This window comes from Triturus cristatus, chromosome 3_1 (genome assembly GCF_964204655.1).
Source record: "Triturus cristatus chromosome 3_1, aTriCri1.1, whole genome shotgun sequence".
Lineage (NCBI taxonomy): Eukaryota > Metazoa > Chordata > Amphibia > Caudata > Salamandridae > Triturus > Triturus cristatus.
In genome coordinates this window covers 546,399,317-546,422,752 of record NC_140583.1, presented here as the reverse complement: position 1 = coordinate 546,422,752, position 23,436 = coordinate 546,399,317, and the positions used below count along the sequence as shown (strand labels likewise).

General features: G+C 42.0%; 1 protein-coding gene across 4 annotated transcripts in view; it reads right to left on the bottom strand.

The window, feature by feature from the left end:
- Positions 1 to 23,436, bottom strand: part of NTRK3 (neurotrophic receptor tyrosine kinase 3) — a 1,591,631-nt gene that overhangs the window by 122,382 nt on the left and 1,445,813 nt on the right. For all 4 annotated transcript variants that reach the window (XM_085644469.1, XM_085644471.1, XM_085644470.1 and 1 more), the window contains one exon: positions 3,107 to 3,350. In XM_085644469.1, coding sequence (XP_085500595.1) covers positions 3,107 to 3,350 — 244 coding nt within the window. The remainder of the gene's footprint in view (positions 1 to 3,106; positions 3,351 to 23,436) is intronic.

The following is a 23,436-nucleotide window of genomic DNA, read 5'->3' as shown; positions in this document are numbered from 1 at the left end:
TATGATGCATCTGTATGCTGACGTACTCTATTCGCTCGGACTCCCATTGAATTCAATGGGATCCTGTGTACCGCATGTGAACACAGGCTTGCATTGCAAAATTGGGTGGGTGGTTAAAAGCGTGCACCCTTTGGTGGGCACCCATTGGTGCCCACAACACTGTGCATGCATGGCAAGAGGGTACCCCCACAGGACCGATTCGGTAGGCCACGGCCCCCGAAGTCAGTTTCTCACAGCTCTTTCATCCTGGCAAAACCAAGTCGGTACGGCTGTCAGACTCGTGCATCATACTTACTCGTTCGGAATCAGGTCCTCTTGAGCTGCACGATTTGTCTCCGGACTACTTGGTCTGACTGTTTCGGGCTCAGATCAGATTTGTTCGACGTGGCCGGTGTATCCACATTGTACTTGGTAGTTTAGATAGCGGGACGATCCAGTCGGAAACAGAGGCTCTGAATCGGATTTGCTTTTAGCGAATCTGGTTCGGAGCCCTTCTGAATGAGATCGTAATCGGCCCCTAAGTCTGAATGTAGCAATCTTCACTGCAACTTTGTTCAAAGGCTCCCCAATGATGCATTCCTAGACACAGCATGCAGCCTTGCCCACTTGAACTTCTACCTTCTCAATATATTTTTGTTAAAATTTCTTCTAAGTCCACAGGTAAGAACTAACTGGGTCCAACTCACTCTTTGTATCCGACTTAGGGGCATATTATCAAGCACCGCGTTAAAATTATCCCAGCTTTAGCGGCAGAAAACTGCCACTAAAGCGGTGATGATGAGCTTGATAATATGCCGCAGAGAATTCCAATAGAAGCTCATGTTGACACCAGAACATGGGCTTCTATGGGAATTCTCAAGGGCATATTATCAAGCACAGTATCGCCGCTTGATCGGCAGTTTTTTATTCCGTTAAAGTGGCGATAATTTTAACGCCGTTTCTTGATAATATGCCCCCACCTCTTTATTGCAGTTGGCCATATTTTTCGACTTTGGCCATGTATCATGCAACTAGATGTACACGAAACCTAAGAGAAATCATAGGTCTGGTTCTACTAAATGGGTTTTGGTCATTTTGGTGTTACTCTACTTTTACAAATTGGTGTGGGATTTTTCTTGTGTGTGTGTTTTCATTTTATTGCTTTTTGTGTGCTGCATACATTCTTTACTCATTGCCTCTAAGTTAAGCCTGACTGCTTTTGTGACAAGCTGACAGAGAGTTAAGCGCAGGTTCATTTGCTGACTTTTGTGGTTCACCCTGACGCAATTGGGAATGTTGCTTGAGCAGGCTTAACCCCCCACTCAACCAACAACCCATTTTTTGACAAGTAGAAATTATCGGATGCAGAAAATGCATTGGAATTACTTGTGTGTTGTTAAGTAAAACATCTTACAAGAGGGTTTGTAAAGTTGTTTTAGATCGCCATTTTCAGTACTAAATCAGCTACTTGCCCAGTTCTTTTTAACAATTGAAGATAGCTGCTGCTCGAGCCAACAGACAATTGACTGGCAATTCATGCTCATTGTTGGAAGCTTTTACTCTTGTATTCCTTAACCTGTATCTCCAATATATTGAAAATGTGGTTGCTTTGGGCATTATTTGTAACTATCCGACAGAATTGAGAGGTGTTTCACTTATTATTTTGCAGTTTTAACAAGAATATGAGATAAACACATTTATCCGAATGATTTATAAATCTACTCCTGTAGAGGGTGATTACTGCCTGAGGACCTGTGTTTGGTCTGTATTCCTGGAATATTGGGTAAGCTAGCCAATTAATAGAGAGCTAACAAGGAGATGGTATTGTTTCTTCATAGTACTCAAAATAAATAAAATTACATTAAGCAAGTGTGAAACTAACAATGCTACATTTTGTGATATTACTAAACAAAATGTATTTCATCTAGATGGCATATTTAGGGGTGAAAGAAATGTGTGTGACTTCAGAAAAATTCTGCAAAACTTTGCGCAATTACTCAATATGCAAAACTGGCATTTCGCACAATACTTTACTGTGAAAAGCTCAATTTTCTCCATCTTGGGCAGAGAAACACATTTCACGCAAAAAAAATGACAAAAAGCATCCGCGTCGCTAAGTGCTGCCGCCAACGTTTTTTGCAGCATAGTTACATGATGTTGCTGAATTGTGTAATTTAGGGAATTTCGCTTAACAAGCAAAACACAAAATTAGCTAAATATCGCATGAGTATGCAGCACAATGGAAATTTCACCTGGGTCTAGTATATTCTATTCACTGGCTAATATTTTATATACACTGTCATTTAGTTTCTTGCAATAATTGGCTGTAAAGATTTTAAATAGAGTATTCATCACAATTAAAGGGAAACCCAGCCACCCTTCAAGTCTCACTAATGCTAAGACAAAGAAAGTGTAGGCCTACCCTGATCACAAGTTAATTTTTCTGCCACCCTGTCATTATATTTAAATTACTCGAGCCTTGGCCAGAATGGATCTTAACGTCACAGTAATTTGTGCTTACTGTTTTGTGGTTGACATTATTGCCTTCACTTTAACCTGCACACATCCAGGTAATCGTATATTTGTTTTTTAAATGGTATGTGTCTGTGTATATATGCATCTGTATATATTATATTGAAGAGGCCTGTAGACAGAGCGCATGCAGTCAGGGGTGCGGCATACTGTTTTGGGTCGGAGAGCAGCCAACTGGCCCTACGATCTGCTGCTTGTGCCTTGTTTACCTCTAGTTATTACTCGAGCAAACTTGCTAAATTAAGGGAATCTAAAAATTATGACTATTGGAAACATCTAGCCTATGCTATTTTGGAAGCTTTGCCTATTGAAAGTTGAAGGACACACATATTTTTCTTCATTTTGGAGCTAGAAATAAACCCCTGGTGAGAACTTCTACCATAAATATTTAGGCAAAGTTTAATCAGTTTCACTGACAATCCTAATTACAGAACCGCCAAACGTGGATCTCTATCGAAGTACAAAAATTCCAACTTTTACTTGCAATTAATTTTAAGATCTCATTCGCACCACCTGAAAAAATGAGTTGGATGTTTCAGGCAATAGCCATGCATTTCTGCCATGAAGCAGCCATGGAGACAAAGAAAAATCTTACCCGATAGTAGTCTGTGCTGTACACATCTCTTGACATTCCAAAATCCCCAATCTTCACAAGCATGTTGACTCCCACCAAACAGTTTCTTGTAGCCAAATCTCGGTGGACGAAGTGCTGAGAAGCCAGGTACACCATTCCAGAGGCAATTTGTGTAGCAATGTGTAACATCTGGGACAGTCCAAGCTCCCCCTTCACTTGACGCGGTTGCCCATCGACTAGTATCAAGGCATCTGGCCCGTGAGCCCTGTAGGATGGAAGATACACCTTTTTTACATATTTTACTCAACTTAAACTAAAATATCGATGGTAAAAGAGCTATTGTATGAGGTTTGTCTGGAACATGTATATAAAAAAGTAATTTATCTCCATAGAGTGTCATTTGCTAAATATTTTTAATTACAGACTAAAGTTATTAAATGACATGCAAAGTCCAACATTATTCTTAGAGGCAGCAATAGTAATGGTAGGCTAGAAGGGCAAACAGAAAAGCTAGCTGCTTACTAAAACAAGCTCTGGCAATGCCACTGGGTCTGGCTTCTGAATAAAGGTGTCTTTTGTACATTGATGGGCTTAGGCACCCAATAAATAATCATACATGTGCTCTGTCACTCCTTTTTGCACACATGTATCCATCCACTGATTAATTCCTGTTTCCAGCCTAAACAACTGCAATAAAACACACATAAACTCAACAAATGTATGCAAGATAAACTAAAAGAATACAGGTAGAAAAAAGAAAACATGTCTAATCACAATAGGTGTATGCTTTTAATAATGAAACTAAACATAACAGCAGATTATGTTTTGCAAATGTATTGTTAATAGTCTTTTGTTGTTTTAAAGTTCAAGCTTGACAGCCCCTTTTAGAACCAATGTGTTGGCAATCTTGGCATGATAAAACAATGATACACTATGGACAACAGCATTTCATAAGGGTCTCCTGGTTTAGAGGAAGTGGCCTAGTGGAATTTGTGGACATTTGTTTGTTGGGAGAGCACAAGTCACTCTTGATGTTTTCTTTTTTTTTTTGCTGGGGTGCCCCTCTTCCTACTCTGCTGACAGACCTTACCCCATTTACAGCTGCAGCACCGTTTGATTCAGTGCTGCAGTGTAGCCATGCGAAATGCCCATCTGCTCCACTGGCGAAGTACAACATACACATACCCCTAGTGGGATGTGGGGCAATGCAGATGAACTGAGTATCAAGCAAGCATCATGTTAGTACTACCTGCAGAGCTTTAGTATGCTCTTAAGAAACATTAAAATTAAAATAGAAGCAAAGAAATGAAATGAACAGGGAACTATCAAAGGAGAACATTTAGAACTGTTGGACTGGTCAACCAAGTCTAACACTGAAGCTCATTCACTTTCAGGTGTACACATGTAATCAGAAAATTCCATCATTCACAGGACAGGAAAGCCAATGACTGATGTGCATTGAACGATTACCCCATTCAGTATGCTGTCATGAAAAGAAGCAGAGTTTATATTACACTCAGGCAGACCTATGGTACAATAAACTGGCACAAAGGCTCTCCTTGTATGTATATGGAAATATATTTATATATATATGGATGTGTATATGGATGTATATAATTGTTAGACCTGGCCCTTTTGGCAGGTTTATTCCCAAACTTTTTTTCTTTCGCCTCCTATTTTTCTCATCCTGATTTTGTTGGCTGTAGGATTCTGGGCACTTTACCACTGCTGACCTGTGCTAAAGTGCATATGTTCTCTGTATAAATGACAATGATTGGTTATCCATGATTGGCAGATCTGATTTACTGGTAAGTCCCCAGTAAAGTGCACGGTGTGTGCCACGGTCTGTAAAACAAATGCTACTAGTGGGCCTGCAGCCCTGTAAATGTATCTCAGACCTACAACTGTAGTGTCTGCCCACGCAGTTGTGTACTGCCATGTAGTCCTGGCAAGTGCACCCACTTGCCATTCCCAAATCTTCCCTTTCCTTACATGTAAGGCACCCCTAAGTTAGGCCCAAGGTACCCCCATGGGCAGTGTGTGGTGTATGTGAAAGGTAGGACATGTACTAGTGTGTGTCACATGTCCTGATAGTGAAATACTGTGCACTTCGTTTTTCACTATTGAAAGGCTATCTATCCCATAGGCTTATCATTGGAGTTGCCCTGAAAGATTTAAACATGTGTAACTTGCAATAGGGAAAAGATAGTGAAATGAAGTTTAGATTCTCTGAACTCAGAATTTACTAATACAACTTTTGGAAAAGTTGTTTTTTAAATCCTTTGTTTGAAAATGCCACTTTTAGAAAGTGAACATTTTCTTACTTTACCATTCTGTGTGCCTCTGGCTGTTTGTGTATTCAGCGTCTTGTGTGTGAGTGACAGGAGTTGAGATGTGCATTCACTCTAGACAGTCACTGGGGGGGTTGAGGTGTGCCCTGCCTTGCCCAGGTGACTCATCGCAGGCCAGAATAGACCTGGTCTGCATTTAGAGTAGTGGGAGGAGTTGTGATTACACCTGAGTAGGCTGTCTCCCCTTTTGCACAATGCTGTCTCTGCTCCCCATGGTCATGCTGCACCAGTAAAACTGTCCCAGAGCAGAGCTGTACAACTATTTTTTACTTTGGGCAGAGCTATGTGTGTTGTGTCCTTCACTCGGGCCAGTGCGCTGTGTGTCTGGCCCTACCCTAGCCTAGCGCTTGTTTTGTGAGGGGTAGTGCATGGAGAGCGCTTACCTCCTTCAAACACCCAGATGGAAGAAGTGCTACGTATGGTGAGCAGTCCAATGTCTTCGTATTGTCCTAAGGAGCTCGGGGTGGGGGGTCGCAGTGACTTTTTCCCAAGTTCCCATGTGACAGTGGACGGGAAGGAGCAGGCACCGGCTGCATCACAGGGAGCCAACTCTTTCAAAGGGGAAGCCTGGGTCACCGTGGCAACCGGGCCAAAGCTACTGCCGGTCGAAAAGGAGATCCAGAGCGAGGGCCTTGGGTGTGCCGGGCATTGCCTGACACATGGCCGGAGCAATGCTGACAGCAGAAGGGGGCGGGCCCCACTGCCAGAGGCTTCGGAGCCTCGCAGGCTCACTCCAGCCGGCTCGGGCCGCACCCACCGGAAGAGAAGCAGCACCACGGAGACCCAGGGAGGGCTCCAGGAACTGCTGTGGCTCTCCAGTATTGTGGAGTGTACAGCAGTTCCCGCTTAGCCCCCAGTGCTTGCAGAGGGGGTTGAACTTCACAGTATACGTGCAGCCGCACAAGCGTTAATGGGCGGCTGCACTTGATCCACTTTAAGCAGGCCAGGGACCAAGGAGGTCCCTCCGCCAGTGGGGGCATGACTGTTTCTCTTTTCTGTCTTATGTGGGCCCTGTGGCACAGCTTGGGGGCCACAGGGCCCTAAAAGGAGTGTAGGTGGTCCTGCCCTCCCCATACCCTGATGCAGGGGGAATAACAGTCTACCTTATATCAGCCTTCACAATGTAACGTGCACCACCATCAGGAACTGCTTGTTGTGCACAATAATGTTTTGAAGATTTAGGTGTTTTCTGTGCACTACTTATGACAAAGTGATGTATTCCCAAAGCAGTGATGGTGGAAGGTGTTATTTTGGTAGGTTTTATGACGGTCACACCCTAGAAGCCTTGCTTCATTGTTATGCCTAATGTGTTCATGAACGTCCTATGACATGTGCAGCTTTTGAGACTATACTTCAATGCAAAGTTATGATGTTATGACTACGGCCTAATCTGAGGCAAACTGATTCTGATACATAATGGTTTACGGTTTACGCATTTTGATGACAAGTGCCTAGTGGCGCAGTGTTAATGAAATTATGGCCTTATGTGGTTTATGTGCCTCCTTGTGACAAGTGCTTAGTGGCCCAGCAATTCATGTTATTTGGCCTAAATATGTTTACATGCTACACAGTCTAATGTGTGTTCTGTGTATATAATACAAAGGATATTTTTGATATTTCCTTGTGTGCAGTCTCTTTTGTGGTGTGCCTAGTGTGTCACTGGTGTGTAAATCGGTGTGTGTGTTGCAAATGTTTTACACATTGCCTCTAGGATAAGCCTGACTGCTTTGCCAAGCTACTAAGGGGGTGAGCAGGAGTTATCTTGGGTGTGTATAGAATGGTGGGTTCTGCCTGGTTTTGGTGTATACTCTAGCCAACCGGAAACCCCACTTTTAACAACAATATTTAATGATTTTTTTTGTGTCACAAGATTTTAGAAGACTACTAAGAAGAGAGTTTTGCAAGAATTGTTATAGTGAAAATGTTATCCCTCTAGGGTTTGTCAGAGGAAGTAACCAACCTCAAAAAGTATTCTCAACAGAGGTTCTCTGTGATATCTTGTGTAACAAAATATCTATCAGTAGGATTTAATACAAAGAAATAACAATCCGCTCTTAAATGCCTACTGATTGCAACATTTACTTTTCCAAATTAATATGTAGTAAATAAACACAGTATACAAAATTACAGTTGGCATAGAAAAAAACTGCCTCTCTTAGCACGGCCTAACAAGAATTCTTACATTAAAAATCTTATATCCCCACAATTTGTCAGTAACCAACATCAAAACGATTACCTACCATGGTTGTCTGTGAAATTCCAGGCTACAAAATAGCTATATGTCGGATTTAATACAGTATTACAATTCCACCCTTAAATGCCTATTTATCAGTTGCTTTCACAATCAATATGTCAGGCCCACTGTCATTAAGTTAATTTTTCATGTAAACAATCTGGTCTATAACCTTTATTATTGACTTGGCTATATAACTCAGACCTACTGTGTTGGGCCAAATGCCTTCTCACAAGGCAACCATCAGGTATACCGAAGTAAAATTACAGATGTGTACAAAACCGAGGGTCATAAATATACCAAATCTGTACTGATTGAACCCAAGAAGGTGAATCACCAAAACCGAAACCCATGCCTACTACACTAATATGAGAGATTAATTGTAACAGAATACCTGACTACAGGCTTTAGCTCAGTGTAATAGCAACCCACCCTTACAAACCTATTGGCTTAAATGCAATGCTTTCATAATAGGTGAGTAACGCCTACTTGCTATATCATAACTTTTTGTTATAAACAGATCACACCTAAGGAATCTAACATAATGAATAGCCTCTAGCCTTTACCAATGATTTGACTTCATGTACAATCCAGGCCTGCCGGTGTGTGCATAAACTGGCTACCACCAGACATACATTTATAAAATTCTAACACTGAATTTCTATGCCCAGGGCTTATCAGAGTGGTGACCAACAAACACAAACCTTGACTACTATCATAATCTTTGAGAATTCATGTAACCAAATATCTTTCTATGGTCTGTAACATAATGTGATAACATTCCATACGTCAGAGACCTATTGGCTTTACCATACGTTTTTCACAATAAATAAACCAGGACTACTGGCTTTGTAATACCTTTCATAATTCACAGTCCAGACCTATAGCATTGATCATAACAGTTACCTGTGCACCAGGCAAGCATTCGCACAGGGCACATCTTTTATACTCATGATATGTCAGAGACGGGCATTGCCTACTACAGTAATCTATTACATTCCGTGTAATAAATTTCCCAACTGGAGGGTTTATTATAGTGTAATAAAAGTCCATACCTAAATTCTTAACTACTTCAACATATGGTCTCACAATAAATATGTCAGGCCTACTGCCTTTAAAATACCATTTCGTAATGAATAGATCAAGCCTACAGCCAAGATCACCAAACCAGTTCTGCTGCATCAAATATAAACTTGCCACAAGCCAAAAAGTGCAATGCAAGCAGTTTTTTTGTGGACGTACACAAATGTAGCCCATTATGGGGTGCAAATATGTGTGGAAGTCATTAGGACTCTGAAAGCTCTTTTTCTTGACCACAAAATGTTAGGCATCAGTTGCACCGTCAAGTCAGACCTAAAAGTCTGCATATATTAGTGGAGCCTTGGACTATCAAACACAAATCTGTTTAAATATAAATTTAAAGGTAATAACGTTCATCCTAAATGAGCTTCTGCCAAAGAAAAACAAATACAGTAAATGTTTTACTTCTCTAATATACTTTCATAGCATTACAATGCCATGTATGTGCCCCTGAAAATTCAATCTCAGGTAGCAGGATAAGTATGGAAAATGCTCATTTAGGAGGCAGGCAAGCACTTCTTTTGTGGAAGCACACATCTTCTGCCCAATCAAAACATGTACTCCTGTTTGCGTACATGTGGGCATAGCCAATGTCTCTCTTCTGGCAGTGCTTCTTTAAAACCTTTTTAGGTTAATTACAAAGGCCCTATTTACGATGTCCTGCTTCCACTATTGTAATGCGACCAACTTCACTGCGGTTGGAAAGTGTATATTTTCTATTCAGGATTGTGCTGCGGGTTGCAGCAACAACCTCAATAGAAAATATACACATTTACAACATCCATGTATCATGTGGCAGACACCAAGCGGTGCCTGCCAAATGGTGCAGGGATGTTTAAGGGAAACATTAGGTATACCCTTCCCCATAGAGGATGTCACAGTGGGACAGGGGCCTGCTGGGGCCCCCAAATTCTGTTTCCATCTGCCTTTCTATTGTGGTCAGACCACCATAGAAAGGCAGACTGAAAGTGACACTGTAATCCCCACGGCGGTGCCTGAGAAGGTATCGCCCTTATTGTAGTGATTGCATTCTGACTGCTGGGCTGACGGGATCCTTGAGCCCATCGGAACAGCATAGGTCGGTCCACACACGTGCTGCCTCTGACCGCTGCATCATAATGCGACGGGCAGAACTCAGGGGCAGATGTCTGTCTGATCGCACCCGACAGGCCATCGGTTGCTATCCAACCAACATCGTAATCAGGCCCATAATGTCTGCACATCAATGATGAAATACAAAACATATTCAAGAATTTATTTAGCAAGAGCAACATAACCTTTTGATAAGAAAGGGTATATATATCCACTTTGGTGGTACATTAGTAAAGACAATTAATAAGAAACACAATAATAGCACTTAACATTGGTCAATACATTTAGAATTATTTACATATACAGTGAATTTAACGACTAGTCATATCTAAATATTAGCATGGTAAAACACTTGAGATGATTGGCATGGCCAATATGTAGCACAAGAACACTAAACACTGTACCTGGCTAATAATATATCTATGACATATACTATATATTGATTTACAACAGAGTAGGTGGTTATCCTTTTTGTTTCACTTTTAGCGACAGGACACTCAAAATGATGGGTTTAATTTTGTCTTTGGTGAGTAGACCCTCGCAAAAGACCACCAGCCATATTTAAACATACAGCCTGTCTGACTAGGTTCTCTGTACCTTTAGCTGATCCAACACTGTGAAAGCTGAGAGACAGGCACTACACGTTTCCAAATTGCTGCAATGTTTAAGCACCTGCTCTGCAAAGGAAAGTTTATTTCTGGTAAACAAAAACAAAGGCATAGGGATTTTTCTCCCTGCTCATGGGGACCTTCTGAATTTTTCTACCCAATCTCCACCACACATTACATGGCGAACACGTGCAGAGAAAATTAGTGATGGCCACCAGGCCATCAACAGCGTGGGTTGACTTTCTCTGTGAACTGGTGGCTCATGGCTGATAGGGGGCCAAATCAGAGGTTTATACTGGCTCAGCCAGTACAGGCTCCATTGGTGTAAAGCTGGCATGTTTTAAATAGATTGGGGGAACAACTAGTTTATGGCATCCATTCTGATATATGGTGATATTCATACGCCACCAAACTCTAAATCATACCTTACATCCTACTAATGATGCATTTAGGTTCTACGAGGAGCACTCTATACAACTGAATAAGGTGATATAGAGAAGTATGTTTCTCTTGTCGCACTGATGTTTATTCAGGGTAATTCTGAAATTCTGGAGCTAGTTTTTGGCCTGAATTTCAAATAGTAAGGCTCTCCAGTGAAATGGGCCTAGCAGTTATAAAGCAGGAACACGTGAAAATTGAAAAAGGTTCATAGTGGCTTAGGTGCAGTCAGAAAATTTTAATGAGCAAATTAAAGGTCAGAAGATGGAGAATAGTGTGATTGAGTGTTGATAAGCTAAGGGGCATACAGATCACTTACTAAATTGTATACTAATATTAGTGAGGTATATAGATACCAGGGTGAAGATCTCCCTTTGGAAAACTTTAGGGAAAGTTTATAACAATTTATAATAAATTAGTAAAATTATTTTAGTTTTAATATTATTGTGAATTAATGTATTTATTTTAAAAGTAGATCCAAATTAAATAAAATACTTCATCATTTATCATCTCCATTTTGAATTACATTTTTAACTAATTTAAATACATTACATTCAAATAGTTTTTCTGAATATTAAAGTAAAAGATAAATTCCCACATAAAGTAAAAAATATTAATAGTTATTAGAATTGATGTATAGAATTATTTAGAAATAGATTATGTTAAAAAAATAATGTTACATTAATTTATATATTTAAAAAAGGATGTTAAAATAATGTATAATTAATTAATAAATATGTTTTATTTTTATAAAAATGTTAACATTAATTTTCATATATTTATACTTTAAACTATTTTAAATAGTTACATTTTCTGTAACCTTAATTCCCATGAGGTTATTTTTTGGCAAGAATGTTGCAATATCAGTGGTTCGCTATGTGTGGTGATGGACAAATTACTGTTTCTTTTTGGCAGTTGTAACTTATACTCATAAATGTGTCTCCACCCCCTTTCAGTAACTTTACACTCAGATTTTGTGAACAGTCAAAAGTGTAAGTTATCTTTCTGAATAGCCCTGTGAGATATTAGATCAAATTCTTTCATCACATATAGAATAGTATAAGGCCTTGATGAGTTCCGCCTTTCTGCCTGGCCACTGTAAGTATCTCATGTTAAATTATGCTACAAAGAAAATAATATATTTTAATATGAAATATCCATCAGCTAAATACAAATATATTCCTGTTTAATATCTACAGACTTTAGAAGAGTATAATTATATCATGTAGCATTGAGGCCATAGTCAACAGCATCACCCCAACAGAAACTCTGCAATGACTTATGAAACTTCTTCTGCAGCAAAATACTAAGGCGTCGATTACGATCCGGTAAAAACCGGGTACGAACTGTCGGTCGGAGCGTATTCTCCGTCCGACTCGTACCCGGTTGTAAAACATTACAAACATGGAATTACGATTCGCACGGAAACACCATTTCCGTACGAATCGTAAAAAACACCGACCGACGAAAACATGCATACGAATGTGATCCGGGAATGCTGCGACGTGACGTCGGGACGCTTCCAGGCAGCGTTTCACGACCCAGGAAGTACGATTCGAACCGACAGCAGTCCGGACGGCAATATTTTCACGGCACCCAAAAAGTGCCGGAAAGCGAAGTACGGCACGAAACAAACGACCAGAGTAGGTGGCCCGGTAAGCGCCGTACCCCCCCCAGCCCCTGTACGTTCGAGTCGACCCCCCCCAGCCCCCGTACGTTCAAGTCGACCCCCCCAGCCCCCGTACGTTTGCGTCGACCCCCGTGTATGTACACCCGAGTACGTGTCGAACTGTACGTGTCGAACCCCCCCATGTATGTACACCCGTGTACGTTCGAGTCGAACCCCCCCGTGTATGTACGGTGTGTACCCCCCGTGTCTGTACGGTGCGTACCCCCCGTGTCTGTACCGTGCGTACCCCCCTGTGTCTGTATGGTGCGTACCCCCCGTGTATGTACGGTGCGTACCTCCGTGTATGTACGGTGCGTACCCCCCATGTCTGTACGGTGCGTACCCCCCGTGTATGTACGGTGCGTACCCCCATGTATGTACGGTGCGTACCCCCGCGTATATACGGTGCGTACCCCCGTGTATGTACGGTGCGTACCCCCCCCCCGTGTCTGTACGGTGCGTACCCCCCCGTGTCTGTACGGTGCGTACCCCCCCGTGTCTGTACGGTGCATACCCCCCATGTATGTATGGTGCGTACCCCCATGTATGTACGGTGCGTACCCCCCGCGCTGGGGGTTCGCACCGTACATACACGGGGGGTATGCACCGTACATACACGGGTGGGGGTACGACTCGAACGTACATGGGTGTACATACACGGGGGGGTACGACACGTACAGTTCGACACGTACTCGGGTGCACATACACGGGGGGTTCGACACGTACAGTTCGACACGTACTCGGTTGTACATACACGGGGGGTTCGACACGTACAGTTCGACACGTACTCGGGTGTACATACACGGGGGTCGACGCGAACGTACGGGGGCTGGGGGGGTCGACTCGAATGTACGGGGGCTGGGGGGGTCAACTCGAACATACGGGGGCTGGGGGGGTCGACTCGAACGTACGGGGGCTGGGGGGGTCGACTCGAACATACATGGGCTGGGGGGGGGTTCGGCGCATGCATACGGGGGCTGGGGGGGGTTCGGCACGTAACGGGCACCTGTTTGGACGTCTCCATTGTTTGCTATAGGAGTTCGGTGCGGACGGTTTTTTAACCATACGGTTGTACAATCGGACGCCCGGGGCGGATCGTACTTGCACGGTCGGACTTCGCTTTTCACGTTTGTACGGTAAATCGTCCGAGGACGTGTCGGACACTTTTTCCGACCTGAGGACGTGTGGGGAATTTTTCCCAATGCGACTCGTATGGGCTTTTTACCATGCGAATCGTGATTGCCAGTTTGTACGGCACTTGTACGATTCGTACGGTAAAAAGACCGGATACGAGTCGGACGGGAATTTTTTTTACCGGATCGTAATCGGCACCTAAATATCTACAGTAACCTTGAACACCAAATGAACCCCAGAGTTCTCATATCCTACCTGCCCATGCATTACCAGAGAAGACACAGCAGCGATCATGCAGAATGTCCACTTTAAAGACCCAACAGATCCATGCCCCTCCCACATCGACAATAAGGGAGGATCATCAATTAGCAACACCCTCGGCCACATCTTCAACACCTACTTCAGATCCATCACTTTCCTGGAAGACTGGAAACATGTAGCAGTCATGCCCTCCTAAAACATTTATCTGCCGACCAAAAAGAAATGAGCTACCTCCATCCCATTTCACTACTCCTCTTCCTAGCCAAAGTGATGGAAGAGACCATCAACCAAAAAGACACCAGCTAACCCGAACTACACTACCTACTGGACCACACCCAATCAGGATTGAGAAGTAAAAATGGCACTGAAACTGCACTCATCACGGCCACAGACAGCATCAGAACAATACTGGACCGAGACAGAACCGCAGCCCTCATCCTTCTCAACCTCTTCACAGCCTTTGATACATCTTTCACAATGCACTCGTCAGAAGACGCCCTAAAATTGCCATTCAATGATTGCCATAGCTGAAAAGGATTCTTCTTCACAGGAATAACACAGAGAGTCATACTACCACCCTAAACATCGGAATCCAAGAAGCTGATCTGCGGAATCCCTCAGGGCTTATTTCTGACTCCCACACTGTTCAACATCTATAAAACTCTGTTTGCTAACATCATCAGATCCCAAGGCATAACTATCATATCCTATGCTAACAACATCCAGCTAATCCTATCCCTGACTGACAAGACAAACACCAGCAGAACCAACCTCACCAACTGCATGATCAGGTTGGCAGAATGGATGAGAACCAACTGCCTGAAGATCAGCTCTAAGAAGACGGAAGTGCTGGTCTTCAGGAACAAGAACCCTCCCTGGATATCCACCTGGTGGCTGACAGAGCTAGGCCCTAAGGCAAAACCCACAGAGAAACCTGGGAATCATCCTGAATGATTATCTCAACATGACAGCACAATTAAAGACAGATAGCTACTCCTGTTTCCACATCATAGGTATGCTACACAAACTCTTCAAATGGCTGTCCCAGGACAAAAGACGTACACTTCTCAGAAGTAGACTCAACCATGGCAATGCGCTCTGCACCGGGATCTCCAAACAGTTCATTCACAGACTCCAGATCATCTAGAATACTGCAGCAGGACTCATCCTAAAGCTTCCACGTCACACCCACATGTCACCACACCTCAGGGAGCTCCTCTGGCTCCCCATATACAAATGCAGCCAATTCAAACCTTTTATGCATGCATAAAAAGCACTGCTAAACCTTGGACTAGCATAACTCAACTACCGCATACACTTTCACCAGCCTACCTGACACCTATACTCAGCCACACTCTCAATCGCACACACACCTTTTATCCACAAATGAAGTCACTTTTTTTTCTATATCACACCCAAAATCTGGGAAGACCTCCCTCAACACAACAGAGTCTCATCCTCACTTTTTGAATTCTGCAAGAGATTAAAGACTTGGCATTTGCATTTTTGACTATAGCGATATTTATAATAATCAACCCATGGTGTAAACATCCTATAACAACTGAACAGGAATAATTAGCATTTCACCACTACAATTAATGATATGAATGTTGGCCCAACAATTAAATGTCAGGTTTTGCAGATGACACTTAGCTAATGTGACACAAAGTAAATGTTTGACGGCTGCTACAAATCTTCAAAAAGATGAAGCGTCCTTTAGGAAGCTTGTGAAATAGACCAAGGAAACAACCTTTTATAATAAATATTAGAATGCAGGTAATGAATCTCTCTGCAGATGAAAAAATAAATAACTGTAAAAAACAATTAAAGTAATGAAGTACCTACCATTCCTTGCAATAAAAATGGACTGTCTGAGGCTAAGAGTAAATTAACCTTGGCAGGATTCGCTTTGTTCATTTTTGCAACAATATTCTAAACTTGAAGTCACATTAAATGTTTTCTCATCTTCAATCTGTTTTCAAATCCCTGTACACATCTTTCTTATTGCAAATAAATGGAAGAGCAATTAAAGAGATTTTTTTAGTTTAACTGGGATGAATGATCTAGAGTTGATGGAATGCAGTTAAACTCAAATCCGCATGACAGGGTCTGTCGGCTGAAAGGAGGGCAGAAAAAATCAATTTGGGTGTTTTCACAACTGGAGACTGGCGAAAATGGTGAGAGAGAGTGTGTATTATTCGGATAGAATGGCAGTGTTGTATGTGAATTGCACTTTTTGCTACTCTGCATCGCAGACACTACCGTTCTATTCAGTTAAAATACACTCTGCCTCACATTTACATCATTCCCCCCCCCCCCGAGAAATTAGAAACATTTATAAATGAATTTTAATTGCAAAAAAGCAAAGGTTAAAGTGTCATTAGAGTTAGGTGAAAATGTCAGTTGAAACATAACTTTTTAAACTAACAAAATCCCTCAACCTCATCAGTTATAGTTATCTCAGGTAACTATAACTTGTGCTCTAGTGTAAATATAACGTGTCCCCTCGCCATCTACAGTCTTGTTACCAATTATGAAATTTCAGACATCTTTAGTAATGTTATCAATTCATTCATTGAGCATTGCATGAGTGGTGTAATATGGGAGGTAGATGGATTGCCAATAAACATTTTTTTTAAAGTGTAAATCTACTGGCACATGAAATCCATGACCCCAGGAGAGATTACCATTATATTTAAAGCACTCGGAGCTGGAGCTGTATGCTTGTCACATGGAGTGCAGGGACCTCTTGTGGTTGGTTCTATGGTAACATTTTGTGACCTGCGGTGTGAAACACCCTTACACACATTTATGGTTGTGTTGATTAAAAATACTTTACTTTAAATCTTCTTGCAGCAATAAGTATTAGGTATTTTAATGTGTTTATTTATAAATGTACCTTTAGAATAAATTATTGTGGCGACTTTTTGACTAGCTCAGTAGATCTGCTTTATAAAGGTTAATGTGTTGAGCCTTTGCCAAAGCAATAGGGCAGTCTTTTATGTTTTGGTGTCTGATCCTTTGGCAAAGACAGTGGGTAAGCCTTACCTAAAATGACATCTCTTCATATTGTTATTTTATGTTAAAAAAAACCTCAGTAATTCACTGACAAAACAAAGATTAGACTGATGTTATAGTTTGGACTGGTAATAATGTCTTACTTTACATTTAAAAAATGGCAATTCTTTCTAAAAAACAAAGGTTAAAGGGACGTTGTAGTTAGGTGAAAATGTCAGTCAAAACATACCAATTTCAAACAACCACTGAAATTCTCCAGTTATAGTTATCTCAAGTAAGTATAACTAGTGCCTTTAAATGACTATAACTCATGCTCTCGCCATGCACTTCTAATTACCTCACATGTGGCATCACTCATGAGATTCTTATTGATAAAAACACTGTGAAAGGTTGGACCTAACACTAGACCTAAAAAGGAATACTTCCACAACAACAGTAATGAGTACTTATAATCAACCTTTCGTTGGTTAGCCCTCGCTTTAGCAGCAAAGTGTTAAAAAACCACATTCTCCATAATACTCTACAGTACGATTTATCCGCTCACAGTGCTGTCCACAAATTGGGATTCCCCAACAGGTTAAGAATGGGCTACTTTATTATTCAATCGTTTGATATTAACATTCTAAATCTTTTGATACTAAGATTTTAAAAGAACATGGATTAAAAGCTACATAAAAACATCTTTGATATTCGCTTTCTCCTCTTTCTTTGAAGTCTCCACCACTGTAACACATACATATCCATTGAATTATATGTCATGAAATCGCACTAATAACACTGATAGAGCCAGTATTTCAATATTGTGCGACCTAGTTTTTTAATCAAAGCAGGGGCATGTGAATTCACAGATGTAGAAGCCTTGCTCCCAAACTAAAAGATTTCTAAAAAGAATATATTTTTTTACATGTAGTTTTAAAGGTCCACATATAAATCTCAAAACATAACATTCAATGCACACCTCAAAGCCTATCTGCCATCGTCCTCCCTAAATCATTTGATGTTTCTTTGCAGCAGTCATTAAATCTGTTTATTATATGACAAGCCAACATTAAACGGAACAGACAACTTATGGTTACCTCTAACCTTACATGGCAATGTGATACAAAGCATTAAGGTTTACTATAATAATCACTATTAATTGCCAACTTTCTAAACCAACTGGCAAGGGTGAAGTCAGGTAATATGCAATCCCCACAGAATATATAGATTTTGAATACCAATACATTGCACACACCCATGCAGACTGAACACAAAAGTTGACCTGGTGAATTGCTGAGAGTTGCATCTGGAAAAGGGTCCATTAAATCCTTCAATAACGGAGTGAGACACTGAAATCTGCACCTGAAATAATTCTGCTTCTTCTACAGCAGGACTGAATTGATGCATGGTGCCCACATGGGAAGTTGCAAGAATCAAGGATGAAGAAATGTCTACTTCTGCATTAGCACTGACATATGAATGTCCATTATGGACCAAACATGTCAATGTACTGCAGTGGATGATGAGAATGCAGGAGTAGAGGCCTGATATTAAGATCAGCAGCCACTAGGGACCATGCAGACATAGCATACTGGAGTTAAGGGAGAACAAAGCCTTGGTCACCTGCATACTGATTGTTCATGCATGGCGCCCAGACTGAAAATGTGAGTATCTGTATACACTCTCAGTCCTCAGGCCCCAAATGTGAATCATAATCTGTAGCATAAAATTCTACAGGGCACTATATTTTGTCACATAACTATGTTCACAATTAGTTTCGTGAAAAGGGCCCGTTTTATAACAGAATTAAAGCACTTTGAAATGTCAAAAGTTAAACTAGAGGCTGACAGACATTTACTTATGGCATTGTTAAACCTGAATGTGGTGCAAGGTTAGGTTCAGGGTTATCTTATCTGTCTTTCAAAAAAGTGCTAACCCTTAAACTGAAGTTAATATCTAAGGAACGGGATAATTTTGACTGTAGCCAAAAAGAAAAATAAGTCAAAACAGATGAGAGGCTCATTGGCGTAACTGCACTGTCTAACTAGACATAGGAAATGCTAAAGAGAAATACTTCCTTTCTGTGTATAAGACAGTGACCATGACTAACCAGGTGTATGCCAGCCTGGCATTAGGAAAAGAGCAAGCACAATGGTTAAAAATGCCACTCAACATGGCACAGAATTTGTATTTGTGAAATACTGCTTGAGTGGTGAAAATATAAGAATAATGGGAACAGTTGTAACGTTTATAAAGGTTGTGCTGATTCTTTTAGCCCAGATCCCCACTGTAAAAAATGCCTCTTTTAGCATGGTCAGCCCCATTTCTTTGTGGACTCATCTTACTGGTTTTGAGCTATGCATACTAGGGCACTTCTGTCCATTTTATGTGCCCTGACCTTTAAATCAGGGTAAAATTGGCTAATCTCCATTACCCTACTGTAGGATTTTGACTTCCAGAATCAAAAAAAGAGAAAAAATATGTTAGAAGGCAATTTCTTTGGAAACATAATTAAGAGGGGAAAATGGCGGCCGTTAGCTAACTGACTGTGAGCTCACCGGCAGAATAGCGTTTTTTCTTTTACGGTGTTAGCGGACCCCCGCCCCCCCATATTCCCGGCATCTCTGATACCTATCTGCAATCAGACCACCCGTCTGATGGTGTTACTGTGGCAGGCATCTGAGGCGTTTGTCATGGGACCCAGCCTCGAGGTCGCTTCAAGACACCTGCGCTGGGAGAGAGCGCCAAGAGAGCTGCGGTGCTGTAGGGCACCTGGCGTGTTGTTCAGGGCAGTGACCGTGGAGTCAGCACAAGCTGGAATGAAAACAAGGAGAACTTACTGCAGACTGCAGTGGTTTTCCTCGAGGGGACAAGCAGCGGTTGGGAGAAGATTCTCCCTCAGGCGGTAGAAGGATCAATTGAAATACATATGGAAGTGCTGGTTGAAGAGTGGGGGTTCTTCCTGGGAGACAGGAAAAGAAGTCTGGTGGGCACAGCGTCCTTTGCCCATGGAGAAGGGCATCAAACACCCAGAAAAGGTGGCGAGCAAGGTCCTAGGCAAATTTTCCAAGTTTACTTTACGCACCAGAGGTATAACAGCAGCATAAGGGGCGGGCTCTGGGCTGGAATTCCCCCTGTTGTAGTGATCCATGGTGTTAAGGATACTGCAAAAGGGCAAAGCTTTACAACCAGGAGGGCTGCAGATGCAGAGGTGTCTATAGTAAAAGACGTGAAAATTGGGAACACTGTAAAACTGCGGGGGAATAGCCCATGGTGTAGGGGAAACCGCGCACCTCCTCCCCAGTTTAAGGTCACCCCCTCCCTTAAATCCTTTCATAGAGTCCTGGCATTCCCAGCTCTTCAAAGTGAAGGGAGAGGGGCAGACGTTTGTATAAGCCAGAAGAGCATAAGTATGGCTAATGTCAGTACAGAGTCTGCAATGACCATTGATGAGATACCAATGTGTATATTGAGCTCTGAAGTAAATAAAGGGCCAGCAGCTGATTTAAATAGCATAGCCCAGGTCCCCACCTCTAATAGGCTTGAAATCCTTGCTGTAGTAGACAAGCCAATTTCTGCTAATGGGCACTCCCATGATGGATACTGGGAGTATAGCCGGGGAGCAGGTAGAGGAGTCTTTTGCCTCCATCCTCTTAGGCTTAAAAGAGGAGATGAAGAACAAATTTAAGATATCCAAGGCCAATCAGGCAGATATCCAGGCACCCTGCACAGTTAGCTCAAAAACTAGAGGAAGTAGCCTTTTGGAAGGAAGCATTGGAGAAGGAGGTAGTGACTATGAGACAGGACATATAAAAAAGTACCACTGGCATAAGCCTCCTATCCAAACAGAACCAAGGATTAAGGGGAGACCTTGAGAGGATCGAGAATATCTCTTGGAGGAATGACCTTAGGTTCCTGAATTTCCTGGAGGCTGCAGTGGGATCTGAGATGACGCCCTTTGAAAATATGTTGTTGTGAGACATGGTTTTGAAAGATAGGCCAGACATCAATTTTCACGTGGAGATTCAGCAGGTGCATAGAGACCCCTTTAACATTTAAAAGGCCAAGGAAAATACTAGTAAACTTCCTCTCATATCCCGTGAAGGAGGCGATTTTGAGTGTAGCTTTAAGGAATAACCCCTATTCTTTTGGCACTTACTCCCCTTCCATTAGATTGGATGTTTGTCAGTCAACCGATCAGAAGCAGTGGGAACTAGGGAAGAGGACGGAGAAGTTGAATAAGCAAGGGGCCAAAGTGCAACTGAAATTTCCAGCAATGCTTCAGGTAATGGGGAACAATCATATGTACGATTACTGATCAGTGGAAGAAGTTGATGGCCTCATTGATCTTATCAAAACAGGGGCCGTTCCCTGAAATCCATGAGGCAGAGGAGTGCCAGACGGGGGGGGTTGATGGGAGGCCTGCCATAGTGTAACTAAATCTGAAAAGAATCATTTCTCCTTGGGAGTACTCACTAGACATTTATGCCTACAAGTTATGGGTGGGTTCCCAGGTACAGATGGGGTGGGCAACACAGGGTGGGGAAAGGCACTGAGTGGGGAGTAGTGGGAGAAAATGAAAAAGAATAAGTGCCCAATATCATCTAGATATATATGTTGCAAGTTGGCCTTGAACAATGCGAGAAGAATGAAATACTACATTTACAGAAAAAGAGTGGAGAGGTAATAATGAGCTATTATTTTTAATGTGCAACGCAAATGGCCTCAGGTCTAATAGTTGGCAGAGATTGGCTTTGAGGTACCTAGAAGAAAGTAATGCTCGCATTGTCCTTTTGCAAAAGACCCACCTAATGGCCAGTGAGAGTAGAGCCCTTTTTTGTAAATGCAGATGAGTGAGTAGCCATGTAGTCTCAGAGGAAGTAGGGCATTGTAAGAGAATGGCTATCTTGATAAGGAGGGGAGCTGGGGTTGAGGTAAAATCTTCACAAACTAAGAGTTCTGGGGGATGAGCTATGGCAACCTTGAGGTATTGAGATTTTGAGTTTGTTTGTGCTGGATTTTATGGTCCAAATTTTGATGACCCCCTTTAGGTGTCCAACTTGGAGTGGGACTTAGTGGAGGTCACATCTCCAATGATTATCCATGGGGACTTTAATACACTTTTCGATCCCATCTTGGATAGATCCACTAGGAAGCACTATGCTCATGCTCATGCCCCCCGAGTGAGACAGGCCCTTAAAAACATGCTTCAGGACATAGACCTGGTAAACGCATGGAGACATATAAGGGTTCTAGTTTGGGCTACACGTTTCACCGTAAAATATATGGCCTTTTCTCCAGATTGGACTATATTTTTGTGGATAGAACTCTAGCTGAAAATCTAAAGGCGGTCCATGTTTTACCAGGACATGTTTCAGACCATGCTGCGGTTCGAATGTCCTTGAAGTGTTGCAGTGGCTGACCGAATTCAAGGTGGACACTAAAAAGGGCCATCCTTTTAGACCCTGAGGTAATTGCTACCCTAAGACAAGCCAGTGTGGGCTTCTTACTTGATAAAGCAGGATCAGCCTCCTTTGAGGTAATGTGGGGAACGGTTAACTCATATATTAGAGGGGTATTGCAAAGTCTGGCTCACTTTAAAAACAAGGTTAAGAGAATTTACCTCAAAAGATTCGAAGATAGAGTGGGTGGACTAGAGTTCGAGATGCAGCAGCAATGTATCAGGTCAAATTTAGAAAGGGAGGGGATACTAAGGTAACTGGAAGAGCCACAGATAAATTACAAGATTAAATTGGGCATGAAGTGCAGAGAGCGATGGCAAACAGGGTGTGTGAGACATTTTGAATATGGAGAGACATACTGTTTTTTGTTTGTATTTCCTAGCAAATAGCAGGAATTACTACTTGTTTGGGTTGGTTATTCAGGTGTGGATACCAGCAGTGTTTGAAGTGCTGGATGACTAAAGTAGAGAAGTCTTTCAAGTAGAGGGTGCATCATCAGCATATGGGTGAATCTTGATGCTGTTATCTTTGAGTAGAGCACCAAGTGGCTCCATGTAGAGGGTGAAGATGACAGGGGACAGCATGGACCCCCAGGGATCTGCAGATCTTTTGAGATTTGGAGGTGCCCATGTGCACAAATTGGTGTTGCTCAAAATGTAGAGGAGAACTAGTGAAGAACATTGCTGGTGAATCCCATTAGAGACTCCAGGGTGCATATTAGTTTGGGATGGCAACCTGTGTCAAAGGCAGCTGAGAGGTTCATTAATATCAGTAGGCAAAGATCATATTCTTCTGTGGTCAATAAAAAGCATTTTCTATGATGTATAAGGCAGTGGTCACTGTGTTGCAGTATTATTTGAAGTGAGGGCTGTAGTTGTTCAGAAGCAGTTTGAATCAATGTCATGTTGGAGGTGAACTTAATGATGTATGGTAGGTGTGTGAGGCCAGTAGCTGATACGGTGAACATAGTCTAGTATAGATTTCAGAGCTTCTGGGAAGGTACACTGTGTGAGGGAGGCATTAATA